The 20,260-nt window shown below is 44.1% G+C and overlaps 2 protein-coding genes across 4 annotated transcripts in view; both read left to right on the forward strand.

Moving 5' to 3' along the window:
* RAI14 (retinoic acid induced 14) overlaps positions 1–10,364 on the forward strand; it is a 130,992-nt gene extending 120,628 nt beyond the window's left edge. For all 3 annotated transcript variants that reach the window (XM_012721906.1, XM_012721908.1, XM_004678085.2), the window contains 5 exons: positions 1,813–1,931; positions 3,569–5,104; positions 6,448–6,597; positions 7,826–7,891; positions 8,634–10,364. In XM_012721906.1, coding sequence (XP_012577360.1) covers positions 1,813–1,931; positions 3,569–5,104; positions 6,448–6,597; positions 7,826–7,891; positions 8,634–8,711 — 1,949 coding nt within the window. In that variant the 3' untranslated portion in view covers positions 8,712–10,364. The remainder of the gene's footprint in view (positions 1–1,812; positions 1,932–3,568; positions 5,105–6,447; positions 6,598–7,825; positions 7,892–8,633) is intronic.
* Positions 10,365–15,306: 4,942 nt separating this feature from the next.
* Positions 15,307–20,260, forward strand: part of TTC23L (tetratricopeptide repeat domain 23-like) — a 23,743-nt gene continuing 18,789 nt past the window's right edge. The window contains 2 exon segments of the mRNA XM_012721751.1: positions 15,307–15,377; positions 18,907–19,087. Coding sequence (XP_012577205.1) covers positions 15,307–15,377; positions 18,907–19,087 — 252 coding nt within the window.

The following is a 20,260-nucleotide window of genomic DNA, read 5'->3' on the forward strand; positions in this document are numbered from 1 at the left end:
GGCCTGTTACAAAGTAAGCTCTTAAATTACAAATGCCTGTGTATTCTCTTTTATATATTTTAAAATGTTATTTTGAGATGGCATGGCCTTCGGACGTCAACTAGCTGCACTCCTCAGAGCTCAGTGGCTGGGTGTCTCCGGAAGGAAGAGCCACTGACCGTCTCATGGGCAGCCACAGTCCGACTTTTCAGAGTTTAATGGACACTTCTAGAGATGGTGCTGATGGAATCAGATAATCTTCCACAAGGCAGAGTTTAATTCGGTGTATTAAGAGGTCATCCTGTGGGTTTACCCAAGAATATAGTATACTGTCTTCAAAATAAATCTAAAATGTAGCATAGATGAAGTCAGAGACCCTTTTCAACCCAGCTTTCAGTGTTTTAGTCAACTGCATTTCCTGTGCATCAGAAGCCTTCTCTACGAATTTAGAAAAACTAAACTTTCCCTAATTCCCAACAGAGATCAGTGTTCTTGGAACTGAACAATCGTCATACTGAATACTTTGAGAATCCTCTGTTATGTCATAGTAGTAACTTCTGTGACTGGGAATTAAAGTCGTGCCCCAACCCCTCTCTTAATTTCTGAACTTACCAGACCTTGAGCCGAGGGGTTGCAGGGTCATGGCTTAGGCACCAGACATCAGAAGCAAGCATTTTGTGAAGAAATGTCATTTTGCATCCTGCCAAATTAAGGTCTTGAGTTTTCTTGAGTGAATTAAATAGCACAAGAAAGGAAAAGACAAAAGAATTAAAAAAAAAAAGATCAGTTGCAGTGAACAAAGAGAGTATCTCAGAAGGCAACCCCATCTCGCCAGCCTTCTGCTATGCCCTGCTGGCAAAGGAAGACTTTCCTCATGAAGGCTGCAGTACTTTGAATTACATCCTGGGGCAAGTTATCTTGTGTCACTGAACACTTTGAGTAGCATTTCTTTTAAGTGCTATTTCATGATCATTCGTCAGGATGTCAGAAAATTGTGGTTTACCACCAGTGATTCTGTGGCATTCAGAAGAGAAAAGACTTTTGTGGTGGGTAGCCAGCCAATGCTTTGAGGAGGAGACAGTTTGTCAGGGGTGTTGAAGGATACCTAAGTGTTATCTAGCCAGAGCAGCTGCAGGGGCAGCTGTATGATGAAGTAGAGAGGCTGCCTCGTGTTGACAATAGAGAAGGTGTGCTGGAAACCTTGAATCTTAGGAAAATGGAAATCTAGAGAAAACCCCAAAGCATAAAGCTGTAAGTGTAGAAAAAGCTCATAGAGGCTTTAATCTGGATTACTGGAGATTACCTTTGGAGAGAGAGCAAGGAAGCACTCAAACCAGAGAAATGTCCCTCTCACAGCGTGTTTTGGGAAGGCTAGTCTCTGACAGAATCACTCAGGGAAAGGGGAGATTTGTTAGGAAGTTATTGCAGAGTTTCCAGGTTTGATGGTTAAATTTGCACAGGAGTCATGCTGGTAGGCGTAAGAAATGTTCCCACTGCCAGAAATACTTCTAGAAGCATTCACTGAAATGGGACTCACTAGGCATGAAAGGAAAAACTCAATCATTCACTTCATCAAGTGAATAGGAAATGTATGAGCAAAGTCATCAGGTTTCAGATGATGTAGCTACATCCAAGCATTTCATACTATGTTAGTGATGTCCCAGGCACGACACCTCAACCAGGGATCACTGCCCATCTGTCCAGCTGGCAGGGCCTTTCATAGTCAGTTCTAGGAGAAATGATTTGGGCTGGAGAATGAGCTTGGTAGAGGCTAGAGAAATAACGGTTTAATTTTTAAAATATTGTTTTAAAGCGCCTGTCTCTTTTCCCAAGGTGCTGACAGCTTGTTGGATATAAGTTCTGAGGCTGACCAGCAAGAGCTTCTTGTCCTGTTACAAGCAAAAGTTGCTTCTCTTACCTTACACAATAAAGAATTACAAGATAAGTTACAGGTAAGTAAATAGATTGCTCCCCAGCCTGTTCTTAAGGTCAAGGTATTGGTGTTTCAGGGTTAGATGATATTATGTTTTCAACATATGCATTGGTTTCTTCTTTTTAAATAAAGCCTTGAGCATCTTAAAGTTTCAAATTGTTTATTGAGTTTTGAAGTAACTGTATTTCTATAAATTGGTAAATTATATATACGGATGACTATTTTATACTATATGACTAGTATTTGTTTCATAAAGTTCATCATGTAGCAGATTTGAGAACTTAATAAAAATAGCAGTAATCAGACGATTGCTGGTCACAGCAGTGACCAGAGTAACTTGAGAAACAAAGAAAAAACTTGAATCAGAGCCTTGGTAGCTCTAATTGTAGTGCTTTTAAGGTAGTACAATCTGTGTAGAGAGCGCATAGAAGAAATCTCGTCCATCCATCCCTCATGTCCCAAGCCATATTTTCTCATGGGGTTGAATGTGCATAGAAAGCTCCCTTGCGTTCCCATACCTGATTTTCAGGCCTGTCCTCTCCTTCCAGTTGCTTGCTCACTGTTGGAGACCAGCTCCAACTATTGAGGTGTCTGGAGGCAAGACAGGCAGGACCCTAAGGTGGGAAGGCATCAGCGAGCAGAGATTCCTAAAAAAGGGGAGAAGGAGAAAAAAGGGAAAGGGGAGCAAGGAAGACACGGGAATCGGAGTTGGGTGCAAGTCTTCCTGCTCTGCCTTCAGCAGAGGTTTATTTTATACATTAGGAGCAAGCAGTGGGATGACATCAGCACACGAACTGGGCTGAGAGATTACAATCATCTTTTTTTTCTAAGAACAGTTTAGGGTCGTATTGCCCTTCAGCTGAGATCTAACATTCTAAAATCAATCAAGGTTAAAAACAGGTACATAGGTGCACAAAGTTTATGACTAATATTACTGTAGTGGAGATCAACTAAGGTAGAAGTCCCTTAAACCTTATCTACTACTTAATGGGTTTTTGTTTTTCTGCCTGAGTCATCCTGGGAGGCAGAAGAGGAAATTCCTTGCTAATCAAATCTCTGAATAGGAGACATAGGTGAATTTCCTTATCTGAAGACTACATAGTAGAATCCTGAAAGACTAGCCAGAAGACTTTTGTGGATTCCTTTAAGGTGTAGCAGGTGGAAAACTTGACTAGTTTCAAAACAGGCAACCTGGATGAATTTCCACATCTAAAGGCCAGACAATAGGAAGTTTGAGTAGTTCTTTAGAAGCTGAATAGAAGACGAGGTGAGATAATAGAATGTAAGATTTGGGTTTTCCTCCATCCATCAGCAGTGAGAGAGACTTTGCAAAAACAGCCCTTTTGCTTTTATCAGTCAGTAGTCAAGTCACTTGACTTCAGGGGAATTTTTCACCCTGGTGCAGTGCTTGCTTGTCAGGGCAGGCAGGCCTTATGCGGCTGAGGCAATCCAATTATAAGCTGAAAGTTGCTCAGAATATTTGGATATTACAATTATACAAAAAAGGGAGGTCATAACATACATTAGCAGTGGAAAGTGTGATTTTTCAGAGCTTTTCCCGATCTACCCGGAATCTGTCAGACGGTAGACATTGCATAGCTTGTGTCAGCTCACCTAACCACACCACTGGGGGCGTCTCCTTCTTGCCTTTTCCAGGCCAAAGCACTGAAGGAGGCAGAAGCAGACCTGAGCTTTGACTCTTACCATTCCACTCAGACTGACCTGGCCCCGCCCCTGGGCCAAGCGCGGGAGACCTCACCCCCAGAATCCAAATCATCTCCACCTGTCTTAACGCAGTCCTTGAGTAAACCCACAGCCGACGGCGATGTCAGGATTCAGCAACTCCAAGAGATGGTGCAGGACTTACAGAGGAGGTTGGAGAGCTCTGAAGCGGAGAGGCAGCATCTCCATGGTGAACTCCACTCCAAAAGGACGGAACTGGTGTGCGTGAACAATGCAGAGATTGCAGAGAATGGCTCCGACCTTAGCCAGAAGCTGAAAGAAACTCAGAGCAAGTATGAGGAGGCTATGAAAGAAGTTCTAAGTGTGCAGAAGCAGATGAAACTAGGGCTCGTCTCCCCCGAGAGCATGGATAGCTATTCCCAGCTCCGTGAGCTGCAGCAGACTGAGGAGGAAATAGGGGTGCTGAAGCAGGATCTCCAGAAGGCATTAGAAGAAAGTGAAAGAAATAGAGAGAGAGTGAGAGAGTTAGAGGAAAGACTTGTAGAGAGGGAAAAAGGCATGGCGACTAAGCCGTCTGTCGAAGAATATGAAGAAATGAAAAGCTCCTATTGCTCTGTGATTGAGAATATGAATAAGGAGAAAGCATTTTTGCTTGAGAAATACCAGGAGGCCCAAGAAGAAATTATGAAATTAAAAGAGACCCTGAAAAGTCAGGCGCCCCAGGAGGCTGGGGATGACACTGGGGACATGAAGGAGGCCATGAATCGCATGATAGATGAACTCAACAAGCAGGTGAGTGAGCTGTCCCAGCTGTACAAGGAGGCCCAGGCCGAGCTGGAGGATTACCGGAAGAGGAAATCGCTGGAGGACGTAACAGCTGAGTATATCCATAAAGCGGAGCACGAGAAGCTGATGCAGGCGACAAACATCTCTAGGGCTAAGGCCGAGGAGGCCCTGTCCGAAATGAAGTCTCAGTACTCGAAAGTGTTGCGTGAGCTGAGCCAGCTCAAGCAGCTGGTAGATGCGCAGAAGGAGAATTCTGTGTCCATCACGGAGCACCTGCAGGTGGTCACCACGCTGCGGGCAGCTGCCAAAGAGATGGATGAAAAAATCAGCAGCCTGAAGGAGCACCTTGCCAGCAAGGATGCCCTAGTGGCCACGCTGGAGAAACAGCTCGTGGAGGAGAAGGCGGCCATGACTGACGCCATGGTGCCCCGGGCCTCCTATGAGAAGCTCCAGTCGTCTTTAGAAAGTGAAGTGAGTGTGTTGGCATCGAAATTAAAGGAGTCTGTCAAGGAGAAAGAGAAGGCCCATGCAGAGGTTAGCCAGATTAGAAGCGAGGTCTCCCAAATGAAAAGGGAAAAGGAAAATTTTCAGTCTCTCTTGAAATCCAAAGAGCAAGAAGTGGGCGAACTTCACCAGAAATTCCAACATGCCCAGGAAGAGCTTGCAGAGATGAAGAGATACTCTGAGAACTCTTCAAAACTGGAGGAGGATAAAGATAAGAAGGTTGGTGAAGCTGTGTTGCTGTTTGGGTCCGTAGCTATGAGACCTGAGGGTCAGCCCTAATGCGGTCAGCAGGCTTAGCGTTCCTCAGCACCAGCCTGAATGAGCTCCATTAAGAACAGTAGGTTAGGGGCCCTCCCTGGTGGCACAGGGGGTTAAAGCACAGCACTAAGAAGCTAAAGCTACTTCATGTATGTGTTCGATTCCTTGCCCCAGAGGTGATCCACATGGTGCGGCAGCCCTCTCCTGACCCACCCGCTGCTCCCCTCAGCCGTGTACTTCATTGGTCGGCCTGTTCTGCTCCCCACTCTGGCTCTGGTGAATCCTCTCTCGGGGGCACCTCTGGCCTATATACCCCAGTTCTAATTGCATAAATAAATAAATCTTTAAAAAAAAATAGTAGGTTAGCTATTTCCTTAAGATCAGTGATCTTTTACTTTTCCTAGATATTAAAGCATTTTCACATAGGTAGTAGGTGAAAATTTGACCCTTAAAAAATTCCAGGTATCAGGGGTCAGAATTGAACCCACAAACTGAAAAGCATCTTGAAGCTTCAAATCTGTCAGGATCCAGACAGATTCCTCCATCATATAGAAACCCAAACACTCCCAGACTTAATTCTGTTTCTCTAAGTGTCATGAATTCTCCTGACACAGTATAAAAACTCCTTTCTGGGCTTCATTTTCAAAGGGGAAGGGAGGGACGTGGGGAGCAGCCAGAGATGGTGCCGGCAGTTAGAGATGGTGCTGGAATTGGGGTGCGGGAGGACAACGAAGCGTGCTGGTGCACCTGGGTCTGCTCTGCATCTAGTCCCTGAGTCAGGTGCTCCGGATGGCACTGGTGGGGGCGCTGTTTGTCCGTTTGTCCTCTAGCCTGTCATAATGAGTGTTTCACAAAGCTTCCAAAACCATGTGGTCCCAGGTATGTGCTCACTTTAAAGCAAAATGTCAGAGGCATTAGGAGTCCGGAACATTATTCCGTGTCTGCATTATTGGACATGACAGCTCTCTCCTAATAAAATATCCCTAACATCCTGTTTCCCACTTAGTTTTTCTGCAGTATATACCCTTTTAACGGGAAAAAGAGGTTAACGTCATAGCTTATGTTTCCCTCTGACTCCAGAACACAGTATCTCATCAGGGACCTTCGTTTGAATGTCAGGTTGGGTTGTCTGATTTCATTAATGATTTGATTCTGTGGGGTGTCTTTAAGTAAGTAGAAAGGAATAATTGCAGTATCCTGAATCCCAGAGGCCAGAGAGACTTTATTCAAGACGTAGAAATATTTGCAAGTTTGCTTCTGCAGGTGTGGTCTTGCCTATTCCTGTAATTCTTCTCTCTTACCAGATAAATGAGATGGCAAAGGAGGTCACCAAGCTGAAGGAGGCCCTAAACAGCCTGTCACAGCTCTCCTACTCCACAAGCTCCAGCAAGAGGCCGAGCCAACAGCTCGAAGCTCTGCAGCAGCAGGTCAAGCAGCTACAGAACCAGCTGGCTGTGAGTGGCCGTGTTTCTGCTGCCTGGTTTGGGGTGGTGGGGAAGGGACGCTACAGTTCAGCTCAGCTCAGCTCTTAGTGAACAGAGAGCTTTCTAGCCTAAAGAGTGTGTCAAACTCCAGTGGGCTGTTGATTACTTTGGTGAGGGCAAATGAAGAACTGGTAAAATCCCCAGTTATCATCTGCAATGAGAGGGGTTACGGAATCACTGGGAAGGGAGGAAAAGGCAGGGCGGAGGGAAGAGGCTTCTGTCCGCTCATCCACTGTTCACGCCTTCTCCAGTTTTCTGCAACAGTCCTAATCATTTTTGCCAGTGGCTAGAGCTACTTCTCGTTAGGGGTCAGGATCTCTGCATTCCCGTTCTGCATATCCAAAGCCTCTTATTTCACCTGGGAAAGCTCTCCTACCTGGATAGATTTCCTATGGCTATTGTAACACGAACTTGGTTTAAAACAACCCAAATTGGCCATCTTTACAGCTCTGGCGATCACGAAGTCCAGACTCAGTTTCACTAGGCTGAAGTCAAGATATCAGCATGGCTGGTGTTTTCTCGAGTCCCTGAGGTGAACCCAATGTTTTTGCCCGGTGTAGCTCTTAGAGGCTGTCTGAATTCCTTGCCTTGTGGTCACTCTTTCCATCATTCAGCACATCACAGCAGCCGCTGGTTTCATCCGCATCTCATTTTCCATCTGACTTTCTTTTCCACTTAGAAGGGTCTTTGTGGTTACATTTAAGCACCCCCAGGCTCTCAATAATCAGGATAATTTTTCCCCCCGTTTCAAAATCCTTAATCTCATCATCTCTGCAAGAGCCCTTTTACACACAGGTAACATTCACCTGTATGGAGCATGGGTATCTTCAGCGACCATTATTTCCCATGCCACAGTATCCATGAAGGTTTTAGTTGAGAAGGCTATGTTACCTTTCCCACATGAATTCGCTCCTTCTCTGTGTTCTTGTGTAAGCAAGCATGCGTACACATGTTTAAAAATTAATTTCGGATTACAATAACTACTTTTTGCATAACTTTTCTTCTGGAGTTGATATACCAAGATATGAAGTAGATTTCTCTCCCCTAAGAATACTGGCCAGTGCTTAGATATCCCCAACCTGGTAAACTCACAACGATGTATTTTCTGTGCTAGTGTTTGGCAGAGAGAGAAGTGTTTCATGGATTTTGCTTTTGTTTTTTAAATACTGGCTAACAGCGCACAATGGTCTTTTTCTAGGAATGTAAAAAGCAACACCAGGAGGTCATATCAGTTTACAGAATGCATCTTCTGTACGCTGTGCAGGTATGGCAGCCCAATGCGGTGTCTGGGAACCCTGCAGAAACACCACATCATTGTTGCCCAAACCCCATCATTAAATTAGTAGAACAAATGAGAATACAGTGATGCAGTGTTTTTCATTGGTAAACTTAAAAATGCCTCCTGTCCTGGGGGGTGGGGAGGGAAGTGCACAGGACTATGGTGATGGCACATGGGTGACTCGGTGATGGGAAACCCACGGGGATTACAATTGAGATGAAAAAAGAAATGTACAAAATGATGTAAAAAGAAACTATTATATTAAAAAAAAAGGTTCCTGCCCTGCTTTGGATTTCTGTCAGGACCACCAGGTCCTGTTGACTGACAACAACCTCATTTGTTGAGAAATGAAGGTGGATGTGGCTTCTTCTGCCTCATCAGGACCAACCCAGGCTTGCTTCTCCAGAGACAGCGATATTCCGGGCACCATCAGCACTGTCTCACTCTGTGCCTCTTGGTGTTCTGCTAGCTTGATCACTTTGGCAACTGAAAACCCGGAAGCCCTTTGGGGGACTCTGAAAGGCCCTGCCTCTTTCTCTAGCAGGCAAAGAGCAGGGGCCTCCCTTTGACCCACTTCTGCATGGAAATTTGGGAACTGACAAGAGGCCTAAGTCCTTGGAGAGACTGGGGGAAGGCCCAGGGCTTCATCCCTGTCCCCTAGAGGACACATGCCAGGACTTAACTTGGGTCCAGGTCCTAATGAGTGTCTTTGTTTTGAATGTCCTAGGGCCAAATGGACGAAGATGTCCAGAAGGTGCTGAAGCAGATCCTCACCATGTGCAAACACCAATCCCAGAAGAAGTAAAGTGGATTCTTTGTAGGACAGTAGCCTGATGGTCCTTCTGTGTTCCATCTGGAGCTGGTGGTAACCACTGCCGTAGTTCTCGTTCGTGGTGTGCGCTGTGATCTAGCATAGCTTATTCCCTTTCCAGAGGCTTCTTTCTGAGCACCATTCCAGGAGAAGACTCCTGCTCAGAACTTCACCGCAGCAGAGGTGAAAGGCTTGGTCATTGGTCAGATGCTGGAGCTGCCCCTAGCCTGCCCCTGTCCCATGTGGCTTCAGCACTGCTGGTTCCTAACTCAGGCCATGCGCAAAGGGAGGGCGCTTTGCTTGCCAGTCCCACAACATGATTTAATAGCGAACCAAACAATATGGCCCTGCTTAATTAAAACCCTGTATCATGAAACCCTGTGGATTTAAAAAAACTCCTAATTTCACCCCCCTCTGCCTTACAGATCTCCTCTCTGCTTAGCAATCCAGTTTGATGAGCACTAATACCTACACAGGTTTAAAAACTAAAGCAAGTTGTCTTTGAAAGTTCTTAAGTAAATCATTGACATACTGCAGATTTTCTATGCAAACTTGCCTCCTGCTATTCTCCATGAAGCTCAGGAAATCCAAACATTTGTGTTTCAACCAAGGATAGTAAACTGTGTGTTTACAGCCAAAAGAATGCCTCGTAGTTCATCACCTCAGTTTTTGGAAAGTGTTTTTTTTTTCCCCTTTACAATATTTATATTGGCCCTTAAAGATGTTTTCATACCTAAGGCCCTAAAGTGAAATTTACATTAGACTATATTAAAACATTTTTTAGATAACCATGCGTAAGACTTTTTAAAAATAGAACTTTTTCCTCAGTGTTCTCAGCTGTAGCAAAAGGTAGTTAATTACATATTCTAAATTCAGTATGAGCTGCCTCCAATAATCCTGGACTTTTGCCGATGTGTCCCTAGGACTGTGGCATATGTCTGAATACAGTCAGTCCTTTTTTACCCTCTGAATATGTTCAAATGCCTCAGCTTGTGCCAGGTCAGTCAATTATCTGAAATGCTGTCTGCAAGCACCCATAGGGGGAGCTGATGGTGGGATGGCGCCTAGCAAAAGTCATGGGGGAAATGTCTGTTTACTTTCCTGTTAAAAATGTTTCAAACTTGCTTGCAAGTTGACCTTGACCTTATTGAAGGCTGACTACAAAAGTCTCTTAGGGTATATATAGCTGAAGTGCAGGCTGCTCTAACAGGACCCCTGTTTCCCAGGGCTGCCTACAGTGACCCCCCATTCTCTAGGGCTGCTGGGCTTGGAGGACGCTTGGCTGCATTGGGTGATGTGTTCATCTGTGTTGGAGGAAGACTAGTGCCCGCAAAACAAAAATGGTTTTCATGGTGTTACTTTTCTTAAGTTGTGTATAGTTAGGCAATTACAAAAATGCTCCAAAGAAATGTGAAAGAACTTTTTGTTGTAGCACTTAAGAAAACACTAAACACCACCCTTCCCCTCTGGCCCCCACACAGAAATGCTGCAGAGTATAATGAAACTTGAGACATTTTGTAGGATGCCTGACAAAGTGTAGCCTTTTATCTTGTTTCAGGATGCATATTTATTACAAGTACTCTGGTTAAATATTGAAAAGTTATATGCTGTAGTGTAGCATTTTGCCTTTGTAATTTACAGAAGACATTGCAGAAAATAAACTTTTGTTTCATTTTGCATATCTGCTATTGATTTTTGGCATACCATAGCACATCCACAATTCAAGATTGGGTTGGTGGTGGAGGGAAGCCGTTGTCTGTGGTCTCACATTGATCTATCAAGTCTGTCTCCTGGTCCCTGGTTCACCTTGAAGTTTGCCCTGAACCACAGCCACTGGTGGGCAGTTCGTCCATTCATTTAAAATGCCCCGGATTCACGTATCATCTCTTTGAAGGCCTCCATAAGAGGAAGGAACCTCTTGTTTTCTTTTTTTAAAAGTAGCACACACATGTGGTTAACTCAAATACATTCTCCTATCACATTACAAGGATAACTCACTTCTGAAGAAATCTCTTAAGGGGGTGAATTCTTGCAAGTTGAAATCATAATGAAAATACCAAATGCCAATGAAGTGGGAGCAATTATTAAGTTAACATTATTCCTCCCCATCACGGCTAACTTCCTTCACTCACAGCATGATTTTACTGCCTCTGCTTCAGCCCTTATTGCTGCCACATAGCCTCCCCCCCAAAGAAAGGATGGAACTCATGCAAGTGGTGTACGAGGTTATTCATCTTTTAAGTTATCAAGTATATGTACATCCTGAAAATCTCAAGAGACCAACCCAGAAGAGGATATCATGACACTCAGCTGAGCGCACATCCAGATACCATACCGGCTTTGTAAGTGGGAAGAAATGTCCTGTGTCAAAAGTCGGGAGATGAAAAGACATTCTCATACCTGCATGACTAGATACAGGCTTTAACTAGGACAAATGAAATTAGCAGGAAGTATCTGCCAAGTCTGCCTCCAGGTCTCCAAGACAACAGCTCCTAAGTTTCACAGGTGAACCTGACATGTTCTATGTGTATCGCAGTAGACATACATTAGACTTCCTTTTTAATTTAATCCTTTAAAGAAGCATAATATATAAACTTCTGAATGGCTATTTTATTTGAAATATCTTGGAGGTTGGAATCAATACATCTCACTGCTATATATAGTTGTCTTAGTGTGATTATACTAGGTATTTTTAAACTAGTTCCTCATCAGTGGAGTATTTTATAGTCCTAAAAATGATGGAGTAACTATCTTGTGTAAAATGTCAATGCAAATGTGTGAGGCTTTTTGGTTAATTTTCTCATTGCCCATTTTCACACTAGCTTCCATCATGAGGTTCAGGGAGAGAGATTAAAAAAATAATAATAATAGAGGCATCACATAGAGTGAGAAAGACCAGGTGTTGTGTTTGTTTTGTTTTGTTTTGTTTTTTTTCATTTTTGAACAGTGATTTGTTTTCCTTACATAAACTTTTAATACAGACTCCAGAGTCTTTAATAATTAAACCCACCTCTCTTAAGATAAATGCATGATACGCTGTGTGGGGAAAATACTTCCAGGACATGTTGAAGCACAGTCTCTTGCACTGGGGCATGAATGTGGAATGCTGGGTGCTGACAGCAGCAGAAACACTACCCAACAGAGATGGGGGTGAGTTTTTTTCAAGCAGGCTAAAAAGGCAGAATAAACTGGAAAAAGTAATAGTCCATGCTATTTACAGAAAAACAATTTTTGTTTGCTAGTTCAGAGCTGAGAACAGTCAAGCATGAGAGTGTGTAGTGTACTTAGGAAATAAAGCACAAGACCTAAACTACTGGCCATGGTGTGGGTTCTAGAGCAGGCTGAGAAGCAACCGATTTGGGTTCCAGCAGTGGAAAGTCCCCAGAGGAATAAAACCCTAAGAGGGTGAGTAGAAAGCAAGAAAAGACAGAATCCTGTATATTAAAGGCCAAGTCATAAATAAGGGAGAACAACAATTATGACTGAATTTTCTAATTATATTGGTAAGTGAGAGATGTGTAGAGAAGAGAAAGGAGCAGAACACAGCTAAAAAAAAAATGCAAGCTTTTAACAGAAGAAACTAAGGAGCAAGGACTCCCTAGGTATCATCTCCAAATATTTTGAAACCTAGGCTTTTAAATCTGGTTAAATCTACACCGCAGGGCAGAGTAACAGACCCTACCCAACCACCCAAGACATCCAAGTCCTAGTATCCAGAATCTGACTATGTTCTGTTACAGAGCAAAGGGGATCTAGGGTTGGCAATAGAATTAAGGTTTCTAATCAACTGAGCTTAAAATGAAATTATCCTTGATTATCTGGGTGGGCCCAATGTCATCAAAGGGCCTTGTAAGTAGAATATGGAGTCTGCTGGAAAGAGACATAAAGGTACCACATGGCTGGCACTGAAGATGGAGGAGGTGGCCATAAGCCAAGGAACCCAAGTGGTCCCTAGAAAGTGGAACAGGCCACAAACATTTCTCCCCAAGAGCTTCTGGAAATGAACCAATCTTACTAACACCTTCTACATCAATGTCAGTCATTGACAATGCCTGCTACAAAGAGTCAAAACCTGAACCTTGCCAAGGGGAAGTCAGCTTCACTGTGCTCACCATTGTTCTTGTGAGGGTTCTCAGGGAACAGAATAAAAAGACTGGAATCTTTCCAAAATGTTGGCTCAGAGATTTGAAGGTTCAGATTTAAACCTTGAGCTAATAAACTGTCCAGGTTTTACTTGAAATATTTAAGTAAAGGCCTTTAAACAGCTCCTTCAACCTAACTAGGAAAGGACGATCTTGGCAGTGTTGGGTCAATGGCAATTAAACTTCAACCTTAGAACTGGACAGAACAAACAGCAAAGGTAAACACTAACTTTCAAGTTCTTAGCAAATATTTTCTTTCTCTGCTGACGCTGCTCTTTGAAAAGGAGATGGACATACCAACTCCAACTAGATTTGCTACTGTTCCCTAGTAGAAGGACGACACCCAGAGCCAGTGTGATCCCTGTGAGTCCTGACCACAGATGCCCCGCACTTGCCAGACCTGAGTCAGTGACACTTTGAGCTTCTAGTGTTGTAAGGACACATGGCTAACTTACGGCTCCTGAACTGTCACTATTCTCTTAACTGCTAACCCTTCGGGGAACTTGTGATCCGTTGCTTACGCTCCCCATTTCCTGCACCCCGTTTTCCTAACCCAGTAGCTCAAATCTTATTGGGAGAGACAACCCAGGCGGCGTTGCCACCGTTAATAGTTTCGTAGACGCCTCTCCTGAGTCCTGGACAGTCGGGGCACTTCGGGGCGAGTACAGCTGGCCCATCACTGCCTTAAGTCAATAGGGGCTCGGTGCTCGACGCTCCTTTTCACTTTTCCATGAGATGTAAGTCCTCTTCGTGTATCTTCACGTCCAAGAGGGAAGGAAGAAAAGCAAAGTGGACGATCCAGCCGCAGCAGAAGCCAGCCTGGGGCCAGCCGAGCCGCCCGCGCCCTGCCAGCGGAGCCCCCAAGGCCGAGAGCGCTCGGGCAGCTCGGACCGGAAGTGCCGGCGTTGCTATGGTTGCAGGCATCCGCGCTCCCCCTCTGACGGCCGCGTTCTGTCCCCATGGCAACTCCTTTATCTTGTCAGGGAAGCCAGGCCTGCGCGCGCGAAAGGCACACCTCGCAGAGCGTCTCGCTTCCGCAAGCCACCCTTGCGGCGCCCTGATCGAGCTCCGCCGAGACCGCGAGGCTGACGCCGCCTGAGGAAGCCGAGCAGCCCGGCCGCGAGAGCCGGTAGGCAGGTTCCGGGGCGTGGTTTCTCTGCTCCCCGCCAGGTACGCGCGCTGCCGCCGGGTCGCCGGGGTTGGGGCGCCGCCCGCCGGGAGTGGGCGGTGGCTTCTTGGGGGGAGGCCAGGTGTGGCGTCAGTCTTCAATTGGCGGCTAATGGACTGCAGAGAAGTAGGCGGAGATTTATGCTTGAGGGAGGGGTCAAAGTTCGTGAAATTTTCCACGGCCGTGTGGGAATTCTTAGTAATAGAATTGGGGAGCTTGAGAAGTTAAAGCCCCTCTCCTTGGGACAGATTTTGAGACTAGCCAGGGACACCTGGGTTTGGGGCCGTGAGTGACCTGGAGTTGAGTTAAGCTGCGGACTCAGGTGGGAATGAGTGCTGTTCTGCAGGGCGAAAACCAGGAGCAACCTGTTGAGTGTTAAAAGTTCTTTTTGAGATTTGATTTAAATGATAGGGATGCCTAAGCGGGTTGAATCACAAATACAAACTTTTTTTTTTTATTGTCGTGGGTTTGAACCATTTCCCTCAACAGCTAAGATAGCAAACACGTGTGTTCCAGCTCCAGCTTCACTGGAGCTGTAACTGGGTGGCCGTCAGGAACGGGGAGGTTCCCGGGTCCCCAGGTTCCAGGTTCCCTGGCCACCCCGTTACAGAGCCACCTGTAAAATCGTAGGATGGCTCTCACTGAGAGCTGGTTGCTTTATTTGGGTCCATCTTGCTCTTCTTCCAAAAACAGTTATCTGACTTGAGTGGACCATGATTTTGAAGATTAAGGAGCTGTAAATTTGGGCTTTAAAAAAAAAAAAAGGTGGGTTCTCCCTGGTGGCGCATCAGGTTAAAGCACCTCATTAACAAGCTCTCCCAAGTCACCGCAGCATGAGTTCAATCCCCAGCCAGGGAGCTGACCCACATGGTGTGGCAGACCTCTTCTGACCCGCCCGCTGCTCCCCTCAGCTTTGTACTTTGCCATTCTGCGTGTTCTGCTCCCCACTCTGTCTCTGGCGAATCCCTCTTACCCACCACACCTCTGGCCTGTACCCCAGTTCTATAAGCGTGAATAAATAAAATTTAAAAGAAAAAGTTACTTAAAAAAAATGATGGAGGAGCGTTGGAGAAAATGTGGAAAAGAAGTTAAAGAACATTTAATGTGTCAAATGTTCAAGGGTCTCCATAGTTTTCAATGTCTACTTGTGGATTTAGGATCAGTTATTTATTTGGGTAGTTTCAGTGTGACGTTAATAGCATGCAATAGAGGGAAAATAGAACAAATTTCTAAGCTTTTTCTTACACAGCTGATCTCACATGTGATTCTTGGTACAAAGATGATTCGAACCAGCCCCATCTACATCCCAACTGTGAGCAATGACAGGGACTGGGACTTCTGCTTCCATCTGTAAGTAGCAGAGAACCTTGACAGCACCTCCACTCTCTGGCCAGAGGTCTTGGGAACTCTCACTTAAAGGAAACCTGAGTGAGAAGCTTTGTACACATACCAAGAGAAGGTTGAGTTTCTGTGGTGCAAGATAGGAAGCAAGATATGAAATAATTCTTTTTTTCTTGAGGGACATTTTAAGTTTTTATAAAGATCGATCAATTATGATCTGGACTCAATGTCTGAATTTAAAAGTTAAAGATGTTAATAAGTAAATTAAAATTAAGTTTTATGTAATAGACAATACATAAATAAAATTTATTGTGATATCTAATGCTAAGCAAATACTATGTGCCAGGCACTGTTCAAGTACTTTGCACAGATTCTTCAATAATCCTGTCATCACCCCGTTTTATAGTGATAGATAGACTTATGAATCAAGAAGAGGCTAGGCGGTTTGCCCAAAGTCGCTCAGCTAGGAAGCATGTGCAAACTGACTTGAGTCCATTCTTTAACCATTCATCTATTTCAGGGTTTTTCACTATTGGCATATTGCGTTCTGGGCAATTCTCTGTTGGTGATGGGCTGTCCTCTCCATTGTAGGAAACTGAGCAGCATCCTGCTCTCTACTCAGTAGATGCCAGTAGCATTATGGAAGGCCAAAACATCTCCACATGTTGCCAAATGTCTCCTGGCGGGGAGACATTAGTCAAGACCTTTGCTCTACATACCCATGCTATCCAATAGGCATATAATGCAGGCCACAATGTGAGCTACATGTATCCTCTTAAATTTTCTAGTAGCCATATTTTTTAAAGGTATATTTATTTGTAATACTATATTATTTTCATATACCCTAAATATTATATAAAATAATTTATATGATTTCTGTATTTTTTTCTTCATGCTAAGTCTTTGAAATTTGGTGTGTACTTTATACAAGAGCACACCTCAGTTCAGATTAGCCACATATCCTGTACTTAATGACCATATTAAGTGTAGTGGCTACTATGTTGAATTGTGAAAGTCTGCCTCATAAGATATCTGGAGGTTGAGTTACATAACTCTATAAGTTGAAGTGAAAAAATGTAGAATTCACAGTCGTTTATCTTGGAAATCATCAAATAATTCACAGGTAATATTACTAGTCAGAATTCATACTCTTATTGGCAACATGTAGGCTCAGTTATAAGCCTGACAAGGCAGACATTTCATTCAAACTTCCTGTTCTCTCTATTCTGACTATCCTTTGAGAGCACTGGCTGGTGTAGATTCTCTAGCTGACTTTCTTATCTTTCACAAGATGTTCAAAGCTAATTCAGGGTTTTGCACTCTAATTTGTTAAGGCATCTGTGTTTCTCCTTTTGAGGAGAGCTGTTCAAACTTGCTGCCTTTGATCTCAGCCTAATTTACTTACGGCTGAATTTGAAATACTTAGGATATATATTTTCAATATCCATGATTGGCAATCTCTTTGGTGACCCCAAAAGATATAACTTCAGCCCCAGGTATGAAATATGCAGCCTAAACAAAATCTTATATGAAGAGACTAAATTTTCTTTCTGTTAGTTTTTGAGCTCTTTTCATAGCTTTCCTCTATCTCCAGTAATTGTCAAACATCCTTAAGACCTTGTACTTTTTTTCCTTTAGTCTTTTGTTAAGTTAGTAGGCCATTATTAGTTTTCTCTGTCAGCCAGCAGTCAGGTGCCAGGGTTTTAGAAATGAAGGAAACCCAGCCCCAGCCCTAGTGGAGTTTATTCACTGTGGAAGGCAATGACAACTCAGAAACAAAACAAAGAAAATAATTTTAGGAAACCCAATATAATTTGCACTGTAGTAGATGTAGGGGATACATTTTTTTTTATAGGCTTTGACATAGCTCCGCCCTTAAGTGTTGTTACCACACCCACGCCACCACCTGAACATCCACCCACCCTCCCGTCTCCCTTGGTAGTCTCATTTCTACAATCAGCTTTCTAGGCTTAGTTCCTAGTTTGGCTTTATCTGACTCTTTGGTTTCTCTAGAGGCCATGAATAAATGACACCATTTGGCATTTGTCTTTTTCCTTCTGACTTATTTTATTTAGCAGAATCCATTTGGGAATTTTTGCAAACAATTTGGAGAGGGTATCTGTAATGCTCCTCCTGTAAGAAACTTCTAGTAGAGGTGACATCTGACTTGAGTCTTGATGAAGGAGCACAGGATTCACCAGGCAGAGAAGAGGCAAGTCTAGTGCTTGTCTTCTAACCACCCACATCACCACCTTCTCTGGCTGTTCATTGAGTCTGCTTGTCTTCTGAAAGCACACTTGGGGTAGTGGGTGGTAATCCTGCTGAGACTTGGCCTGAAGGAATGTTCCTCCCTTGTCCACATGACCTGGTTTACCCACATGCCGTTGGATAAGTTACTCGGAACAGGACTCTGGATGGAAGTTAATATGTCCTTTTGTAAACCTGGTATAAAAAATTCCAGTTGACACATTCATTTTCTGAATTTCCCTTTTAACTTATCAATGAAAGGAAATATATGTTTTATTTTAAATAACTTTGTTGCTGTTGAAACTTTTAAAAACTTTATGCATACAAAGGTGATTGCTTTGGGGGGCCTAGTTATAAGCAATTAAATCTCTTGTTGATTGTTAGATTTCAGAATGCTATTCCTTCTGGGTCACCTTGTTAATTTTTTTGGTAATGTTATTAGATTAACCCTCTTGACTTTTATCTTTACATTTCAGTTACCCAATCATACTTAGATTGAGCACCGAAGTCAAAGATCTATATTATGTGGGGAGGAGGCCAAGGAAAGGGGGAGATTTTCAACCAGGCAGCTCTTTCTCATCCCTCTTATTCCTAACACAACAGACAAGGCCATTTCTCTTCTGAGTCTGCATGCAGCTCTCATGGGTGACCTTCCTTCCACCTTAGTCAGCTGAGCACAATATGCTGAAACTTCTAAGAAGTATGAAAGAGAACATTCAAAATTTACTTTGACATCATTCGTTCCCTTGCTAGTATTTCATTGTTATCAGCTTTCTTTCATGGCTTAAGTCAGAGTTTTAGAACATAAAGGATCATTGAGATCTTTCAATTCAACATCCTCATTTTATAAATGTAGACACTAAGTCATGGAGCTACCAAAAATTCTAGCTAACATGAAAAGGACATTAGTGAATACAAGGTGCTGTGCTAAGTGATTTATGGCATTATTTCATTTAATTCTGTAACTCACAGATAGGCATTCAGATCAACCTCATTTTGCAGAGAAGCAAATTAAGGAATAGTTTGCCAGGGTCGTACGGTTAGTGCAGCAATCTGCGCTCTGACACACGTGCCAGCCCACCAGATCTGTCTAATTGAACCACCACATTGCTGTCCTGAGGCTGGGCTTTAGGGATGGCTGAGTGAGCCATCCAGCTTTACTTTGAGTTTATTTTTAAAATCACATTTCAAGAACACAGTTGGGATGGCTGTGGTTTTTAGTGTTACTTTGTTTTGGGATATGTCAGAAATGCACAATGAGAGACTGCCCGTCTCTCTCTGGTACTTCCAGATCCCGGCAATCCAAGATCCCAGCCCATGAGCAAAGAGATGAGTTTTATCCCACGAGTGGGTCTGGAGAGAGTGAAGACGACGCTGCAGTCACGGGGAAGGCCATCAACTCTATGTCTCTCCCCAGAGAGAAGTTAGCTCAATCACAGAAGAAGGTAGCTCAGCTGATTAAGGAGAGATTGGTAAGACAAAAACTCACTGGGGTTTTGCTTCCTTTTAAAACAATGTCCGTGATTAGAGAAACTATGCTTGCGCTACGACTGAAGCACGTAACTAGAGGAAGGTGTTTTATTTCTTTGTAAGGGGGAACAAACAAGCCGAGGTTGCTGGGCCGCCACCTTGCCTTCAGCTTCCCCATGTGGGTCGCTGGAACTTCCTCTCAGAGCCTTGTGCTCTGAGCTCTAAACTAAAGATTTTTGGTTCTTTCTCTTGCTATTTCTCTACATTTAACTGAAAACCTTTGTTTGGTTTTCTCTTGAAATGTTTCAGGGTGATATTTCTTGAGTAACAAAGAGGCCAGGCTAGTGCGGCGCAGTGGGTGATAGCAAGGAGCCAGGCTGACCCTTAAATACAGGCACTGACCTGCTCCTGTAGCACAATTTATCGAGAGGACTTCAGACACCAAGGGAAACATACGATGCGTGTAAATGAGGTCCGTGGGTGGCTTTAAAAATTCTGGCAGGTGCTTCGGTGCAGACGGTAGACGGATACCTCCCTAGATGGATCTATGTCTACATTTACCTCTGTAATTAACCAGAGGACTTGCAGGGAGGGTTGTCATGTATGGACCCATTTGTATTCCACAAATACAGACTAGAATAACCGCTTCTGGAAATATAGAAGTACCACCTGCCATGGTACGCAAGTGTGGACATTTTTTTTTTTTTAGATTTATTTATTTGTGCATACAGAACTGGAGTACAAGCCAGAGGTGCAGGAACAGTGAGAGGCTTCACCAGAGACAGAGTGGGGTGCAGAACAGGCAGATCGATGAAGTACACTGCTGAGAGGAGCAGTGGGCGGGTCAGGAGAGGTCTACCACGCCATGTGGTCACCTCCGGGGTGGGGATCGAACTCTGCACTGAAGCGGTTGTGGCCAGCTTGCAGTGCTGCATCTAAACCCGTTGCACCACCAGGGAGGGCAGGAATTTTTTTTTTAAGATATATTTATTTATGTATACAGAACTGGGGTACAAGTACAGGCTAGAGGCACAGGTGCGGTGAGAGGATTCACCAGAGACTGAGTGGGGAGTAGAACAGGCCGACTGATGAAGTACATGCTGAGGGGAGCAGCGGGCAGGTCAGGAGAGGTCTGCCGCGCCATGTGGGTCACCTCTGGGCCAGGAATGGAACTC

This window comes from Condylura cristata, unplaced genomic scaffold, assembly GCF_000260355.1.
Source record: "Condylura cristata isolate star-nosed mole 26May11 unplaced genomic scaffold, ConCri1.0 scaffold00007, whole genome shotgun sequence".
NCBI classification, from domain to species: Eukaryota; Metazoa; Chordata; class Mammalia; order Eulipotyphla; family Talpidae; genus Condylura; species Condylura cristata.